General features: G+C 40.5%; 1 protein-coding gene across 1 annotated transcript in view; it reads left to right on the forward strand.

Moving 5' to 3' along the window:
- The first annotated feature begins 18,318 nt into the window (after positions 1–18,318).
- The window catches only part of DNAH11 (dynein axonemal heavy chain 11), a 361,390-nt gene continuing 359,959 nt past the window's right edge, over positions 18,319–19,749 (forward strand). The window contains exon 1 of the mRNA XM_064290057.1: positions 18,319–18,669. Within this exon, the coding sequence (XP_064146127.1) occupies positions 18,319–18,669 (351 nt within the window). The remainder of the gene's footprint in view (positions 18,670–19,749) is intronic.

The following is a 19,749-nucleotide window of genomic DNA, read 5'->3' on the forward strand; positions in this document are numbered from 1 at the left end:
GAAAGTACGCTGGCTGACTGACAGATGACTCCAAGGAAAGTTAATTTGTAGTCTTCAGGGGCTGTACAGTGTATGAGTAGATAGGTTTGTACAGCCAAGCCTAAAGGCATGGTTATATTACCACTTGTAATAATAGTGTTTAATGACTACTCTGAATCCAAAACAGTTAAGGTTATATTACTCTGCCAAATAAGACAGGAGTGCAGTTTTCAAAAGATTTGGATCAAAAGTAAAGATGTATCTTTCAGTGACCTGAAAAATTCACGTGTTTGGAAGCATCAGGAAGATACTGTATAAAGGGGGGTAGTGTACTTAGAAAAAAAATTTAGTTGTGTTTTTAATTTTCAATGTGATAGTAACTATCTGGTTCTTGGACGTCGAGGAGCCACAGAACAACCACGAACAATACTGAATTACAAAGTAAATTTTACAAAAATCATGCTTTTTACTTTATCATAAACCCAAAACCCAGTGCCGTTGACCCTATAGGACAGAGTAGAACTGCCCCACGGAGTTTTCAAGGATGGTTAAAATGAAACTTAGTGTAATAAGTTAGGAAAGTTGAAGCAATGCTAAGAGCAACAAACACTGTATTATATATGGTGTAGTTTTTAATGATGTTCGTAATTACGATTTCAAAATACCAGGAAAAATGTAAATTATATCCAGTATACCTTGTTTATTATTTTTATCTTAAAAGTTCACATGCTTAAAGAGATACAGAGACTTCAAGTATCTGCACAAAATGTGAAATACTTCATTCCTCATTGAACCTGAATAATGTTTTATTGTATTTACTGCCCAAGATGTAAATATATACAACCACTTTGTAATTGTGCCTCAGGATTTTTAATGCATGCCATTTCCATTAAGAATTGCTGATTAGCGTAGCCCTTGGGCTATGTTCCTCTTAGTAGCAGGTGGCAGTGAAATTATTTCTGGATACCTGAGGGTAATCTCAAGTGGAAATAGTTTAAGAAAAAAGAAACATCTTGTAAACCTTAATTTCTGTCTAAGGTAATATTTTGGCAAATGCTAGGATAATTTCTCCAGGAAGGAAAAATGTTCCAATTACCAGGGTTACCACATTCAGAACTTTAATAATGCCTCAGGTTTTCATGCCTAAAAGAAAGAAAAAATAATGTGCTATTTGTAATACTTTGTCCCAGTAGTTTATGTATGCAAATATACTCTTTACAGTAAGAATTTGAATTGGCAATGTGTGTAGTGTATGAGATCATACTGACACAAAATCTATTTTAAGAAAAACAAGTATTTCCCTGTAAATCATATTTCATTATTCTGTCCATAGTGATGTTGTACAGATGATACTCAAACCTGAAGTACATTGTACATTCCCTAGTGAAGTCAACCAGAAAAGTTGGATGACAGCAAAATTTTCATATTAGCTTGTAATATTAAAAATGTATATTTATACTTATATAATACCTGTGTTCCCCCCCCATTAACCGTAACCCTTTGCATAACCATAACACTGTTTAAAATTCTTGTTCAATGGAAAAATAATCTACAGGGATTCTTGTCCCCTATATTTTAATAAAAGTACATTTTTATAGATAAGTACATGTGCTATGTGTAACACTTTAGATATATATCAAAATATAATATATTTGGGTTGAGTTAGGAAATTCAAACTTCAGAATAACATAGAACTATTTTTAAAGTTCTGAAAGAAAAAATACCAGGACATTATGGATAAGCCTAAATGTATATATAAAGTAAAACAACCCACTGCCATTGAGCCAGTTCTACCTCATAGTGACCCCATAGGGTTTCCAAGGCTGTAAATCTTTATGGAAGCAGATTGCCACATCTTTTCTTGTGGAGCCACTGGTGGCTTCAAACCACCAACCTTTCAGTTAATAGTCCACAGCTTTAATCACTGCACTGCCAGGGCTCCATATGACCTAAAATAAATTCTTCATAAAGATTTGTACCAATAATTTCCATGAAACCACATTTTTAATGTAGCCCTTACATTTTGTTTTGAGCTAGTCTGGACATTAATTTGCTACAGGACTTAAATAATAGCAATGACTAATAGGTTTGTGTTTTGAGTCTCCATTCAACAAATATTGAGTGCTTTGTCCCAAGCACTATTCCAGGTGTTAGAGTAAAGCAAAAAAGAAAAATTCCTGCCTTCATGGAGTTCCCAGTATCAGAAGGTGTTAAGTGATAAGGTAAGGGAGAAAATTGGAATAAAGGTGGTGAATACCAAGGGATTGCAGTTGTAATTAGGGTAATCACAAAAGCTTCACATAGGTGGCATCTGAGCAAAACTTAGAAATAAATATCTGGGGATGTCTTAGGCTGGGTTCCCTAGAGAAGCAAAACCAGTGAAGCATATATATATATATAATATATATATATATATGTGCAAGCATAACAAAGATTGTAAGGATGGCACCGGACCGAGCAGTGTTTCGTTCTGTTGTGCATAGCCTTGCTATGAGTCAGAACTGACTCGATGGCACCTAACAACAACATATATATATACCACACACACAGATTTACATCAAGGAAATGGCTCACGCAGTTGTAGAGGCTGGGAAGTCCCAAGTCCATGAGTCAAGCTTCAGGCTGAAAGCTTCTTCTGACTCATGTAGCTGCAGGGGCTGAAGAACCCAGGATCCACAGGTAAGTCGGCAGGTTGCTGGCTCGAGTCTCAAGAACGGGAGGTCAGATGATGACAAGCTGAATGCAGGATCCAAAGCAAGCAAAAACCGGTGAGCTTTGCCAGAAAGTCCATATATATTGGATGTGGGCCACACCCCCAAGGAAACTCCTTTTCAGCTAATTAGTTGCTCATAGCAAATCTCATCTTGGGTGTGATTACATTATGTCAAATCTTACGGAGGTGATTACATCATTACAGAACTGCCAAACTATGTGATAACTGCCAAACACAGAATCATGGCCCAGCCAAGTTGACACACAACCATTACAAGGGGGGAAAGCTAGAGAAAGAGGATACAGCTAAAGGGATGAGCCCTGAGGCAGGAACATGGCTGAAGCACAGTGGCCAGGAGAAGCAAAGAGGAAAGACAATGTCAGAAAGTAAGGGGTGAGAGTACAGCCACAGATCCTGTGGGACCCTGTAAGCCATGACATTGGAGCACAAATGCCTGTACTGCAGAGGCTTCATCTCCCTGGGAACAGGAAGTGTGACAATAGATCACTGACAGACTGAGAGGGGCTCAGGCTTGAGTCGTAGCTCAGCCACTTACTAGCCAAGTGACCTTGGGTAAGTTATCTGACCTTCCTGTACCTCCGTTTTCCTCATTTGCAGAATGGGGATGATAATAGCTCACAAGTCTGTTAGGAAGATGAAATAACATAACTATATCAAGCACCTGACATTTGGCAGTGTTCAATAGATAGAACTTATTATTGTTAAGTTTAAAAGGTGGGGGACATGAGATACTTCCCGATGAGACCAGTGCATAAAGTTAATTCTCAACATCCCATAAAGAAAAAAGAAATTTCAGTGGGAATTAGATGATTCGACCATATGTTTTTCTCAAATTATCTGCCTTTTCTATGAGCTAGTTTGGAGTGCTCTAACTCAAAATTATATAATGTCAGTCTTTTCCTATGCAAAATTTAAGTTTCAAATCTTATTTATTTCCTAACGTTTAAACTTCTAACGTTGAAATGTTAATTCCAACTGCTTGTATACTTCAAAGTGATAGCAGACAACCCGACAAGTAAACCAGAAGCAAATAGTAACTCAGAAACTGCTGTTCATGGGTTCAGTAACTGTGTGTGTGTGTGTGTGTGTGTGTGTGTGTGTGTGTGTGTGTGTGAATATATGTGTGAATGGTTTTCTAGATTTAAAAGCATTCTCTGTTTATCGATATATTTACTAAATGAATGAAATTAGCTCAAGTTTACAGGGCAAAAGTGCCCCTGTCTTTTCAGCTCCCTACCAAATTGCAGCCACTAAAAGAAAGTGTACAATTTGGTGTTGGAAAGTTTGCTTATCCTAAACAATTTTCTGTAAGACTTGGTTCAGAAAAGAATAATAGGATGCTCTATATTTATGAATTCTACTTTCTATTAGCTTCTCAGATTCTTTGTGGAATAAGATGGGATGTAAACAAATTATGCAAATTAGCTAAACAGCCTGTAAGCCTCAGGGGCTGATTTGTGGCTCAGGCTCCTCTTCTCCATTTTACAGCCTCCTCGTCCGTTTACCCCTCTTACTTGATCTCCAAAGCAAGCAAACTCTTTGCTTCACATCTGTTCTTATCTCTGACTTAAGTATTTCATTCTCAAGCTCACTTCTTTCAAGATGCTTTTACCAATCAGCCGATCAATTGGCTCATTTATTGAGCATCTGTGTGTGCCAGGTTCCATCACAAGGGCTGCTGTTCTTTTTGACGCTAACCCTGACTCACTGCATCCCTACCTTAGCTAGATTTCTGGAGCACCTCAACATCCCCTTGCCTACTAATGCGGACTGGGTTGGCCAGCCCTTGCAGAGAGAGAGGAGTGCGTTAAGTCAGTATCTCATAATGACAGGCTCATATAGTATTGGCCCAAGGTGAACAGATTTCAAGTCAGGCTCAGAAAACCAAAAAGTCAGATCTGAGAGCTGAGGCCAGACAGAAGCAAACTGGGAGATGAGGAGGAAATTAAACTCGAGTAGTTGTCTCACACACCAAGTCATCTCTAGGTGGTTGGCTTGGCTCAAATTGTTGTGCTATGAAATCTGTGTTTCATAAACATTTTATGTATAGTAGTCGTAATGAGATGTGGAAGTCATAATAAAATTGTATTTTCTGCTGATAAAATCATTCCTACCTTGTATAATTTTATGCTGGAATTAAATATATCAGTAATTCTTGGCAGTATATGAAGGGCTCCATGACTTCCAAGTGTTTGGTCACCTTAACAAGTTTGAAAGCCACTGCTGGGGACGATAATTTAAAGTCAATAAGCTAACTGAAAAAAGAGTCAAACCTAATTCAGGAACATTACAAGTGAGTACAATTTTAACTTACTTATTTTATGTCTTTGTAGCTTTATGTTACCTTATTATTTGTCAAATTCATATGTGTATGTATGAAATATATATAGATATTTATATAGTGAAGCATCATATATATTTCTAATCATAGTTCATAAGTCAGAATTATATTTGTGAATTGCTGTGGTTTTGTAATCCTTTAACTATGATTATGTGAACAGAAAGATTACATTGCTAGAAATTTAAGCCCTATCCTGATGTCAGTATATAACTTTATTTTACTTCTCATTTTTATGGAGTAAATCATGACCAGGAGAGGGTTTGAGATTGTATGGAAAGAGTCGCAGCTCTTCATTTATTTCCTGTTGTTTATTTTGTTTTGTTTTTTTGAAATATTGTGTATGCTAGTTTGCATTAAAAGTCTGTGTAAGTAAGCCCACCAATTCAACAAGTAACTGGAAGTACATATCATTTTGTGTCCAGTTGTAAATGTAGACTCTGATTTTAAAAGTATTACCTTGTTTAAAGAATTTTCAAAGACATTAATTTCTTTTAAACATTATCTGCACTTGATTCCGTAATCTTGACAAATTATCTTAAGAGCTAACACTATAAGAGAAGATAATTGCTACAGAATATATTTAAATATTTTTCTTCACTTTACATATCTTTTTCTAGTAGAAAGGTTGATCAGGTATATGATTTAAGTATTTATGTCTCTTACTAAGAAAAATATGGTGTTTAACACCGCCATTGTTCAGAATACTGCCCAAATTGATTATAATGTTAAAAAAAACATAAAATAGCCCTCCTGCTTTAAAGTTTTGTGTAGCTGAGTTGTAACTAGGCCTCAGATATGTCCAGTTTATAGAGCTAGAGGACGCTGATTATTTTCCAAGAATCTGTAACACCCAATGAAAATTGAGATATATTTGGATATCAAACTAAGAGTTTCCATATCCCAAGTTCAGTTCATTCCCCTTAAATAAAAGAATATTAAATATAATTATTAGCTCTCATTATCATAGAGGCAGGGGTGATACTCGAAATATTTCATTAATAACAGAGAACAGCATCCATCATCAGAAAAGAGGCTAGATACAGTAATAGAGGAGGGTCCCAGAGCCCACCCTTTCCCCCCAACCCCCGCAGGCATCACTCTTTGAGTTGTGGATCCTGGAGAGATCCTGGGTGGTAGTATGGGCCATTTACCCCTTTAGGGATTTATCTCAGTATTGTAACAACCAGTGTGGCCGTACTAAATGTGAACCCTGGGTACAGCATGGGTTGATGTTCTCCTGTGCCCCATACTTTCAATATATGGATAGAAAAACCCAGACCCCGAAAGCATTTTTAATGCCTGAGAATTTATGAAAGGCCTGGGGAAGTACATAAATATTCTGCCGAAATGTGAAAATCAAACAAGGGAATATGCAAGTGAAAAGACATTTCACTTGAAAGTTAAGACCAAAACTCATTGCCATCAAGTGGATTCTCACTGTAAGACAGAATAGAATTGCCCTCTAGGGTTTCCGAGAAGTGTCTGGAGGATTCAAACTGCCAGCCTTTTGGTTAGCATCCGTAGCTATTAACTATGCCACTGAGCAAATATTTTTATTAAACTTGTATAAGATACAACTTCAATGGATTATAATGCCTTGAACAACTTAAAAGTGGGAATCAGAGAAAGGGTTAACTTACAGCAAGTTTGTTGCATCAACAAATGTGTTTGATTTGGAAAAGGGTGTCTTCCTAAATTTTATTTTCTGTAATTTAAAAACACCTAACTGTATTGTTTGAATCTAAGACATGATTGAGTACAAGATGCACTCTCATTTTATAATACCTGATAGTTTTAAAACTGGACAATTACAATATGACACAGTGCTTTTGTATCACCTAGAAATTTTTACACTTACAAAAGAGCTCTAATTAGACTTACTTAGATAGATATTTTTATCATATATCACTCTTGTACATACACTAAAAACACAAATAAAATAGTTCCTTCATATTCCCTGACTAACATTTTAGGTTCAATAATTTTTTTGCTCAAGAGTGATAGTTTTAAATGTCCATAAATTCTTTGATATTTCTTCCTTCGTAAAGTGGAGCTAAATCCTCTGCCCCTGTGTGTCGAATTGTTTTTAATGAATAGGTTAAAGTGGACATGAAAGCATAGTCTTTAGAAACTAGGTCATAAGAAGTCACTGTGGCTTCCTTCTTGGTTGCTCTCTCTTCCATTATTCGCTTCAGGGAAGGCCAGTTGCCAAGTTATACACAACCCTATGGAGAGGCTGACCCACATGGTGATGAACTGGGGCCCCTGGACAACAGCTACCAAAGTGAGCTTGGAGGTAGATCATCTAGCCCCCTCAAGCCATTAGATGACATCAGCCCCAGCCAACATCTTAATTGTAACCTCATGAGACGCCTGTATCCAGAACACTCAGATTCTCGACAAACAGAAACTATGTAAGATAATAAAATGTTTGTTGTTTTAAGCTGCTACATTTTGGGGGCAGTTTGTTAGGCACCAACAGATACCTAACACACCAGGAGCCATCAATTTTCAGTATCATCAATATCATCTTCTGTGCCATTAAGAGCATTAATGATTTAATTATTAGAAGGATGTTCCCCTATTATCTTCAGGACTTTCATCTACACTGATATCTATTTGGCAAATGTTTCTGTAGATGTACTGGCAATAATAACTACAGTAGACCTGCCTCTTGGCACACCACAAATGTAAGATGCACCCTAATTGCAGAGATGCTAAAATGTGGGAAAATGTGCATCATAAAGTCGATGAACTACATTTCAAACCATGTTCATTATTTTCTTTCTGTTTCCATGAACTTCCTTCCATAAAACCTTGATCTTGCCAACTGCAGTTTTTTTTGCTTGTTTTGTTTTTTTGACCATTTCAGGACAAATCTGCTGAGGTTGACAGAGGATTACTGAATTTGCATCCTCCACTTTACATGGGGAGTGAAGAGCTTGGGTAGCAGGTAGGGAAAGAACTGTTGGTTTGAACTATGAGTGCCTTAAAGGGGAGTACCCTTTTCTTGTTACTAGGTGCTGTCGAGGCAATTCCAACTCATAGTGACCCCATGTGACAGAGTAGAACTGCCCCCTAGGGCACTTAATTGTGCTCATGAGGAACTTTTACATAGATCAAGAGGCAGTTATTTGGACAGAACAAGGGGATACTGATTGGTTTAAAGTCAGGAAAGGTGTGCGTCAGGGTTGTATTCTTTCACCATACCTATTCCATCTGTATGCTGAGCAAATAATATGAGAAGCTGGACTATATGAAGAAGAACGGGGCATCAGGATTGGTAGAAGACTCAATAACAACCTGCGTTATGCAGATGACACAACTTTGCTTGCTGAAAGTGAAGAGGACTTGAAGCACTTACTAATGAAAATCAAAGACCACAGCCTTCAGTATGGATTGCACCTCAACATAAAGAAAACAAAAATCCTCACAACTGGACCAATGAGCAACATCATGATAAACGGAGAAAAGATTGAAGTTGTCAAGGATTTCATTTTACCTGAATCCACAATCAACAGCCATGGAAGCAGCAGTCAAGAAATCAAAAGACGCATTGCTTTGGGCAAATCTGCTGCAAAGGACCTCTTCAAAGTGTTGAAGAGCAACGATGTCACCTTGAAGACTAAGGTGCGCCTGACCCAAGCCATGGTATTTTCAATCGCATCATATGCACGTGAAAGCTGGACAATGAATAAGGAAGACCAAAGAAGAATTGACACCTTTGAATTGTGGTGTTGGCGAAGAATATTGAATATACCATGGACTGTCAAAAGAACGAACAACTCTGTCTTAGAAGAAGTACAACCAGAATGCTCCATAGAGGCAAGGATGGCGAGACTGCGTCTTACATACTTTCGACATGTTGTCAGGAGGAGTCAGTCCCTGGAGAAGGACATCATGCTTGGCAGAGTACAGGGTCAGCGGAAAAGAGGAAGACCCTCAGTGAGGTGGATTGACACAGTGGCTGCAACAATGAGCTCAAGCCTAAGAATTGTAAGGATGGCTCAGAACCGGGCAGTGTTTTGTTCTGGTGTGCATAGGGTCGCTATGAGCGAGAACCGACTTGACAGCACCTAACAATATAACAACAATCTTTACAGAAGTGGATTGCCAGTTCTCCTGCCAAGTGCTGGGTAAGTGGTTGGGGGTTGTTGACGCTGGTGGAATTTGGACATTAAAGAGTTTATGTTAATCCTTGGAGACAGGCAGATCTGGGGATCTTCCATTATATGTAATATTCTATATCCTGGAAAAATTCACGAGCAACATATTAGGAATATGAACATGTATTGAGGGAGAAATACAGAATGCAAGCAACGCTTAAAGAATCATCGTTGCAGTTTCATAATCGGTTCATAGCCAACATAAATGTACTTGACCAAACCGCAGTGCTCTCCTCCGGAAACCCCTGTCCACTGTATGATATCCAATGCGAAAGGGCTTTCTAAGTTGTTGAGCAAAGACAAATGTAAGGATTAATTACACAGGTGTGCTGCCTCCATGAGAAGAGGAATCACTGATTCTGTCTGATTCCCACCTGTGGCTGGCTCTGAGCACCTTTCTCTGGGCTTTCTCAACATTTCTTATTTCAAGGAAAGGTATAACAAACAGGAGTAGAAATGATGCTTAATATGATTTAGGAGACATTCAGAAATAATCGCCCTTCTATTCCCTACAACTCAACTCCCTTTCATTTTCTTTTAATGAATATATTTATCTCTAAATCTTCCTTCTCTGGAATTAAAACTAGTTGTCAATGTGTGGCTTCCAACTCAGTGGCAACCCGTGTGTGTCGGAGTAGAGCTGCGCTCCCTGGGCTTTCAATGACTGATTTTTTTTTTTGAAAGTAGACCACCAGGTCTTTCTTCTGAGGTGCCTTTGGACTTGAACCTCCAGCCTTTGGATTTGACACTGAATCCCTTAGCTGCACCTCCCAAGGACTCCTAGTGTTCCTAAAATAAAATATCTTACCTATTCTGTTCACTTCACCTATGGTATAATTACGTATTTTTACAGATTTATTTCCCCTCTTCCCCCTTCAGGGTTTCTAGCTCTTTTGTTGACTGGAATTTCTCGGGTCACAGGGGCCCTTTCCCTCACCAACATCTTTTCAGTGATTGTTTCAATCCACCAAATGTTTGAATGATAGTGTTGCTAGAGGGTCTACGCTAGATGCTGCAGGGGATTAAACAGACAAACAAAAAAGATAGTCACTGACAGTGCCTGCCTTCAAAAGTCTTCGTTTCTAATAGGGAAAAATGAGATGCTACACAAATAACTATAACGCAGGGTAGAATGGGACTGGTACAGGGAAAGATCATACCAAATAAGAGGAGAGAATTTCCACTCCTTAGACTCTTGTGACTCGGTTGCTTGTTTTTGTCCGTTCTAGTGCATGTTTTTTCTCTATAAATATTACAAAATGAATTTTTTCCTGAAGATCTATCAGTTTTCTACTATATTTCCTCTTTTAACTCATGCTCATACTCTACAAAGATGCTTCAGGTTTTTTGTTTGTTTACCCAACAGTGATAAGAAAACATTAGCACTGTTTTATTTCTGCTTTGAATAGTCTTTATCTTATGAATTGGAGCTTCTGCCTCTAAGCTGCATAAGGATCTTCATTTGGCATGTAGCCCTCTTCTGTCCCCACTTTCATCCACGTTGCATAGCTAATGACCTAAATAGCAGCTCCCTTTTGTATTCGTCCATTACCCACTTGTTTTTGTCTTGATATCTCTGAACCAGATATTAAAAGTGACATGGTTTTCACAGTTTCAGCCTTTTATTTTCCCTTCGAAAATCATAAGATGACCTTAACCAAGGACTTCTTCAAGGATGAAATTGTTTTAGTGTTTAGCCAGACTTAAAAAAAGTAGTAATAAAGTCTTCCTAATTCATGGGAGATGTTATTTAAAGTGATAGTTCCAACAATGTTACATGTATTATGAGTGTCTGAGACAAAAACACCTTTATACTTCTCTTGGTTTACTACTAAATAGACTGCTTTTCCTAACAAACCGGATTTTGTTCAGGCTCCTCCTAGTGGCCATATTCTTAAGAGGAGATGCCAGATAAATCTTAATTAGTTAAGCTAGCATACCAAAACAGCCAAACCTATTGCCATTGAATCGATTCCAACTCATAGTGAGTGATCCATTAGAGTAGAAATGCCCCATAGGGTTTCCAAGGCTATAAATCTTTACAGAAGCAGACAGCCACATCTTTCTCCCGTGGAGTGGCTGGTGGGTTTGAACCACCAACCTTTCAGTTAGCCACTGAGTGCTTGAACCATTGTGCCACCAGAGCTCCAAAGGAGGCCTCATCAACCTTGACAAATGCAAGGTTTAGTTAGACACGGACATGAGATGTAATCCTGGTCAATTAGATGTGAAGGGGAGTCTTCTGGAGGGCTTTGGGAAGTTTTCTCACTTACAAATGGTAATGTTCCCTTTTCTTGCCTCTGGAGGTTGTCACCTACATGGAATGCTAGGAACCACTGGGTGCCACTTAGCAACCAGGATGGGAGAATCACTGACCCATTGGGGACCACATAAAGAGAGAGGTGAACACATTGAATTCACCAACCCCACACCTACGCTACATTCAGACTTAACTGTGTGAGGTTATAAATGTCACTACACACAAGCAAAATTTTGCTGAAGATCATTCAAAAACAGCTGCAGCAGTATATCCACAGGGAACTGCCAGCAATTCAGGCTGATTTCAGAAGAGGACGTGGAACCAGGGATATCATTGCTGATGTCAGGTGGATCCTGGCTGAAAGCAGAGAATACCAGAGGGAGGTTTACCTGTGTTTTACTGACTATGCAAAGGCATTCAACTGTGTGGATCGTAACAAACTATGGATAACACTGTGAAGAATGGGAATTCCAGAACACTTAATTGTGCTCATGAGGAACCTTTACATAGATCAAGAGGCAGTTATTCGGACAGAACAAGGGGATATTGATTGGTTTAAAGTCAGGAAAGGTGTGCGTCAGGGTTGTATTCTTTCACCATACCTATTTAATCTGTATGCTGAACAAATAATCCGAGAAGCTGGACTATATGAAGAAGAATGGGGCATCAGGATTGGTAGAAGACTCATTAACAACCTGCGTTATGCAGATGACACAACCTTGCTTGCTGGAAGTGAAGAGGACCTGAAGCACTTACTAATGAAAATCAAAGACCACAGCCTTCAGGATGGATTACACCTCAGCATAAAGAAAACAAAAATCCTCACAACTGGACCAATGAGCAACATCATGATAAACGGAGAAAAGATTGAAGTTGTCAAGGTTTCACTTTACTTGGAACCACAATCAATAGCCATGGAAGCAGCATTGCATTGGGCAAATCTGCTGCAAAGGACCTCTTCAAAGTGTTGAAGAGCAAAGATGTCACCCTGAAGACTAAGGTGCGCCTGACCCGAGCCATGGTATTTTCAATCACATCATATGCATGTGAAAGCTGGACAATGAATAAGGAAGACCAAAGAAGAGTTGACACCTTTGAATTGTGGTGTTGGCGAAGAATGTTGAATATATCATGGACTGCCAAAAGAATGAACAAATCTGTCTTGGAAGGAGTGTGGCCAGAATGCTCCTTGGAGGCAAAGATGGCAAGACTGCGTCTTACATACTTTGGACGTGTTGTCAGGAGGGATCAGTCCCGGGAGAAGGACATCATGCTTGGCAGAGTACAGGGTCAGAGGAAAAGAGGAAGACCCTCAACAAGGTGGATTGACACAGTGGCTGCAACAATGAGCTCAAGCATAACGATTTTAAGGATGGCGCAGGACTGGGTTTCGTTCTGTTGTGCATAGAGTCGCTGTGAGTCGGAACCTACTCAATGGCACCTAACAACAACAACAACAATTAGCTGCATTTTCTGTTACCTGGAGTTGAAAGCATCCTGTCTGGCATATCAAATCTGTGGTGGAACTAGATACCATGTTAATATTAATGTATTTTCTATTTCTATTTTTGTTGCCTTTTCTTCTCCTCAGGGATACTCTTTTCCCTTCACTTGTCTAGTATCTTCCTACTATTCTGTCTGTCAAAACTGAAAAAAAACTTGTCAGATACGATCATTTGCCCTCAGGGGATAATTGTGCTGTTGGAGCAAATGGGTTGAGGAAATTTCAGATATTAGCAAACAGTAGAGGAAACTTTTTGAAGAACCAGGAAATAATTGTATGCTGCTTAGTTTTTTTTTTTTTTTACTTGTGAGGTTGGTGCTGAAGGCTAAGCCTGAATTCATCCTTGGGGGTGTTCAGTAGGATTCCTACTCTCCCAGATAAGGGACTGTATATTTACCTTACCTTTGGCAAGTTACTTAACCTCTCTCAGTGTCAGTTTCCTCAGATGTAAAATGGAGAAAATCAAGTGTCCAGTCTTGCCAGTATGAGTCTAGATTATACCAATATTTAAGCAATATGAGGGTAGTAACTCAGTCTGTTCTGTTCTCTGTTGTATGCCCAGCACCTAGACCAGTGCTTGACACTTAGTAGGCATTTAATTAATATTTGTTGAGCAAAAAATGAACTCAGCACAGTGTGTGGCACAGAGTTGCAACGCAATTAATGTTAGTTATTGTAAAAATTATTCAAAACTTGGAAATAAGGTAAAGGGAAGGCAGCACGTCCTTTCAGTGATAGAACATTAGCTGGTCCATCTGAGGATTATTTCATTATCTAGAAAAATGTACCTTTGTGTTACTCATTATCTACTATTGATTAAAGACCCTACCTCTGTAAATTTAGATTTTTATATATAGACTTTTGTTCATTACAGGTACAAATTATTTCTCTCTGGTAGAAACAAAAACAAAAGTTAAGGTTATACTACCCCAGAGAACATTGGCCAGTAATGAATCTAGCCTAGCAATCTTAATCCAGTATATTTTTTCTTGGATGCCTTTAAATCGCTTTTTCTCTCATTCTTTTAGAAATCACTTCACCATTTTGTTAGTTCCCTCATTAATAAGTTGAATACAGTTTTTGACACATCTTCAGTCTATATCGTTAGGTACATATTTGACATTTTGAAAACTATACTTTGATATTATTATTATTTTTTCTTCTGAATCCGAAAATGGTTATTCATTTCTGAAATAGTACACCCTTGGTGGATGGAGGGAGGGCAACACTCTTTATATAGCTCCTATGGAAGGGGTGGAGGTTGAGTCCTTTTTATTCTGAAATGAACAATCAACAAAGGAGAATGGGGGGGGGAAGACACTTAGAGGACCTCTTCCCTCAAAATTCTGACTACTTTGGTAATCAAAACTTCATTAATAGACTCAACAAGTGCCATTAATGAAAACTGAAGACAGTTTTTCTCCCTTGATATTTACTCCTGGATTGAATAATAATTCTTCATATTTTCAGAACACTTCTGGAGTTTACAAAGAGAACATTATTGGGCGTACTAACATTCCAATAAGAAGTCCTGCTGGTGCAGTGATTAAGTTCTTGCCTGCTAACTAAAAGGTCAGCAGTTCGAAACCATCAGGGGCTTCTCAGGAGAAAGATGTGGCAGTCAGGTTCTGCAAAGATTACAGCCTTGGAAGTGGTTTCAGTTCTACTCTGAACTGGGGCATTTCTATAGGGCAGTTCTACTCTGTCCTATAAGGTTGCTCTGAGTCAGAATCAACTTAATCGCAGCTGGTTTGGTTTTTGGTAACATCTGTAAGTGGCAGAATGAGGACCAGAATCAGGTCTTTTGATACCTGTAGTTGTGTTGTTAGGTGACTTGGAATAGATTCTGATTCCTAGTGACCCTATGTACAACAGCACAGAAACACTGACCCGTCCTGCGTGATCCTCACAATCTTTGCTATGTTTGAGTCCATTGTTGCAGCCACAGTGTCAACCCATCTAGTTGAGGATCTTCCTCTTTTTTGCCAACACTCTACATTATTAAGCATGATGTCCTTCTCCAGGGACTGGTCCCTCCTGAAAATATGTCCAGAGTACATGAGATGAAGTCTTGCCATTCTCACTTTTAAGGAGTATTCTGGCTGTACTTCTTCTGAGACAGATTTGTTCATTCTTTCCGCAGTCCATAATATATTCAGTATTCTTTGCCAACACCATGATTCAAATGCATCGATTCTTCTTCAGTCTTCCTTATTCGCTGTCCAACTTTTGCCTGCACTTGAGGTGACTGAAAATACCATGGCTTGGGTTAGGCACACCTTAGTCTTCAAGGTGACATATTTGCTTTTTAACACTTTAAAGAGGTCTTATGCAACAGATACGCCCAATGCAATACATCGTTTGATTTCGTGACTGCTGCTTCCATGGGTGTTAATTTTGGATCCAAGTAAAACGAGATCCTCGAAAACTTCAGTGATTTCTCCATGTAGCATGATGGTGCTTACTGGTCCAGTTGTGAGGACATTTGTTTTCTTTATGTTGAGGTGTGATCCATACTGAAGGCTGTAGTCTTTCATCTTCATCAGTAAATGTCTCAAGTCCTCTTCACTTTCAGCAAGCAAGGTTTTGTCCTCTGCATATCAGTTTGTTAATGAGTCTTCCTTCAGATTATTTGCTCAGCATACAGACTGGATAAGTATGGTGAAAGAATACAACCTTGATGCACACTTTTCCTGATTTTAAACTACAGAGTATCCTCTTATTCTGTTCCAATGCCTGCCTCTTGATCTATGTACAGGCTCCACCTGAGCACAGTTAAATGTTCTGGAATTCCTGTTCTTCATGTTATCCATAATTTGTTATGATCCACACAGTCCAATGCCTTTGCATAGTCAATGAAACACAGGTAAACATCTTTCTGGTATTATTTTCAGCCATGATCCACCTGACATCAGTAATGATATGCCTGGTTCCCCATCCTCCTCTGAATCCAGCTTGAATTTCTGGCAGTTCACTGTAGATGTAGTGTTACAACCATTTTTGAATTATCTTCAGCAAAATTTTACTTGCATGTGATATTAATATTTTTTGATAATTTTCATAATATATATTCAAAGTTGTACTTGGGCTCTTATGGACTTTTAAAAATTTTCTTCAGTTTCAACTTGAACTTGCATATGAACAAATGATGATCTGTTCCATAATCAGCCCCTGGCCTTGTTCTGACTGATGATACTGAGCTTTTCCATTGTCTCTTTTCACAGGTATAATCAATTTGATTCCTGTGTATTCCATCTGGCGAGGTCCATGTGTATAGTCACCGTTCATGTTGTTGAAAAAAGGTATTTGCAATGAAAACGTCTTTTTGGTCTTGCAAAATTCTAACGTGATCACCAGTGTCATTTCTATCACCAAAGCCATATTTTCCAACTACTGATCTTTCTTTGGAAACCCTGGTGGTATAGTGGTTAAGAGCTATGGCTGCTAACCAAAAGGTTGGCAGTTTGAGTTCACCAGGCGCTCCTTGGAAACCCTGTGGGGCAGCTCTACTCTGTGCTATAGGGTTGCTATGAGTTGAAGTTGACTTGACATAAATGTGTTTATGGAATTTTCTGTTTCCAACTTTTTCATTACAATTGCCAGTAATTATCAATGCATCTTGATTGCATGTTTGATCAATTTCAGACTGCAGAAGTTGCTAAAAATCTTCAATTTCTCCATCTTTGGCATTAGTGGTTGGTGTATAAATTTGAATAATAGTTACATTAACTGGTCTTCCTTATAGGAGTATGGATGTTACCCTGTCACTGACAGTGTTGTATTTTAGGGCGGATTTTGAAATGTTCTTTTTGACAATGAATGTGATGCCATTCCTCTTCAACTTGTCGTACTGAGCATAGAAGACCATATGATTGTCTGATTCAAAATGGCCCTTATCATTAGGCCTAGCTCACTAACGCCTAGGATATTATCTTCAAGCATTTCATTTTCGACAACTTCCAATTTTCCTTGATTCATACTTCATACATTCCACATTCTGATCATTAATGGATGTTTGGAGTGTTTCTTCTCATTTTAAGTAGAGCCACATCAGCAAATGGAGGTCCCAGTAGCTTTACTCCATCCATGTCACTAAGGCCGACACTATTCTGAGAAGGCAGCTCTTGCCCAGACTTATTTTGAGTGCTTTTCAACCTGAGAAGGAAACCCTGGTGGTGTAGTGGTTAAGAGCTAAGGCTGCTAACCAAAAGGTCAGCAGTTTGAATCCACCAGGTGCTCCTTGGAAACTATGGGGCAGTTCTACACTGTTCAATAGGGTCACTATGAGTAGGAATCTACAGGACAGCAATGGTTTTTTTTTTTTTCCCCAACCTCAGGAGCTCCTCTTCCAGCATTACATCAAACAATGTTTTGCTGCTATGTGTAAGGTTTTCACTGGCCAATTTTTTCAGAAGTAGATCACCAAGTCCTTCTTCCTAGTCTGTTTATGGTCTAGATTCTCAGCTGAAACTTGTCTACCATGGATGACCCTGGTGGTATTTGAAATTCATTGGCATAGCTTCCAGCATCACAGCAACATCCAAGCCACCACGGTATGACAAACTGACAGATGAGTGGTGGTCTGATTCCTAGACCTTGGATTTACGGCCCTGACTTCTTCCACAGTAGAAAACTTGAATCACAGGGTTGTCTGGTTTCAGCAAAGTAGGGTAAAAGCCTTCAGCTTAGACAAGAATCCCGGTTGCATTATCTCCTTGTCAGCCGCTCTGTGACTTAGTTCCCTCGTCCGTAAAGACTGACCAGACATAGTCTTGCCTTCCTAAAGATTAAATGAAATAAGGCAAAGAGTTTACCACAGAGGTTAGCACAAGGCAGCACTGCTTAAGCCGTAGCAGTTAATCAATGCAGGGTAGCTCTTCTTACTGACAGGGAGCGCCACTAAGACGTCCTGTTGGCGGAGAAACCCGAGGGCGGTGGGCCTGAGATGCGCGGCTGCAGAGAGGCTCTAACTAGCCTAGGGCACGCCCCTTCTTGACCTGGGTTCGGTTCCCGGAGCCAAAAGGCCTTTCTCCTCAGCCACCGCCACTGTGCGGTCACTCCGCCCCCAGTCGGCCCCGGAGACGCCGTCCCCCGGGAAACGGGACGCGCCGCTCGTCCCGGTCCAGTTTCTGGGCCTGCGAGGGTCGCACTGCGCGCAGACTCGCAGCCAACAAACAGCAGCAGGTGGGAGACGAGGCGCCGCGCTCGCTGCGCTCGAGGAAGTAGAGTGGGCGCCTCCCAGGGAGCTTGCTGAGGGGGGTCCGACCCACCCAGTGCTGGCGCAAGAGCGCGCCCAAAGAGCCGGCCCGTTCCGCGTCCCCTCGGGCGCGCTCGATGGCAGCGCCGGTTGCAGTCCGGGAAGCTCGAGGTTTCCGGGAAGTCCCGATCCTTCGCCTAACCCCGGGCGTCAGCCTGGAGGCGGCGGGCGTGATGGAGTTCGAGGAGGAAGAAGAGGAGGAGGAGGAGGAGGAAACCAAGAGGGCGCGGAGCTTCGTCCAGGACGCGCGGGTTCGCTTCCTTGGCGGCCGCTTGGAGCAGATGCTGAGGTTCCCGGAGGAGAAATGGAGCCAGTATCTGGAGAGCCAGGGCAACCGGCAGGACCTGAGGGAGTTTCTGGACAGCGCTAGCTCCGCCTGCCTTCTGTTCAGCACCGCGGCTTCGGGGCGACTCGCTGCCTCCCGGGAGGTAAGGGGCCACGGGCTAGGGGGCTCGGCCACGCCACCCGCCCAGCAAAACGCAAAGTCCATTCGCGCTTCCTTCGGTTCTCACTGAGAGCTCCCCTGGGCGCTTAAAAAGAAACTTCGCTTGAAGTCCCTGCCGGGAAATCCGCAGAGCTCCCCACCTGCACCCACTTTGCAGTCGGCGGCTGTGGGTTAGGTGTGTAAAAAGCCAGGCTTTTGTTATCTGGCCGAGAATCCACTGTTGAGTCAGCTCTATTGGGATAACGCAAGAAAAGCAACACTTCCCTCAACGCCCTGGGTGTTAAAAGTTCGATGTTTTCTGTGCTTCATACTTCGGTTTCAGCCGCTGTTGGGCGTGTGTTTAAATGGGATCTCCTTTTTAGTTGGGCCGCTCTGGAGCCATCTTCTGAAAACTGTGGTGTATGGCAGAGTCCAAATAACTTGTCATGTATTTAGTGTGACTGCCGTCAACCAAATTTCATGGTAGGGGCGAGGGGCGGACAAAAAACAAACCCGTTGCTGTGGGGTTGATTCTGACTCATATAGCCCTATAGGACAGAGTAGGGTTTCCAGGATTGTAATCTTTACAGAAGCGGACTGCCATCTTTCTTCCGTAGAGAACCTGGTGGATTCGAACCGGAGACCTTTTGGTAAGCAGCTCAGTGCTTAACCACTGCCACCAGGACTCCAAAGAAAAACGGAGTTCTTAAAAAGGGAATGCGGGGGCAATCTGCACACATATGGTGTTTACCAGCCAGTTAGGGGAAGCAATTCTTTCCTTCCTCCTCCAACCCCCTCTTTATTTTCTCTCTGCTTTTGTTGGTGGTGGTGGTTTTTGTTTGTTTTTAATTTAGCTTTCTGGTTCACTTGGAAGTTAATGTAGCATCTACAAGTAAAGCGTTTGTATTTAGCATTTTTCAAGTGTGGAGAGCTTAGAGAAGGATTTACAATCTTTAGTTAATTAAGTGCCTCCATGTAATATTGTAGTGATACCACTAGATGTGGTTATTATAATAGTTGGGAAATAGGATCCTAGACAAGAGAGAATAACCAAGTTTACTCCTAAAAGGTCCCAAAACTCATT

This window comes from Loxodonta africana, chromosome 8 (genome assembly GCF_030014295.1).
Source record: "Loxodonta africana isolate mLoxAfr1 chromosome 8, mLoxAfr1.hap2, whole genome shotgun sequence".
Classification (NCBI taxonomy): Eukaryota; Metazoa; Chordata; class Mammalia; order Proboscidea; family Elephantidae; genus Loxodonta; species Loxodonta africana.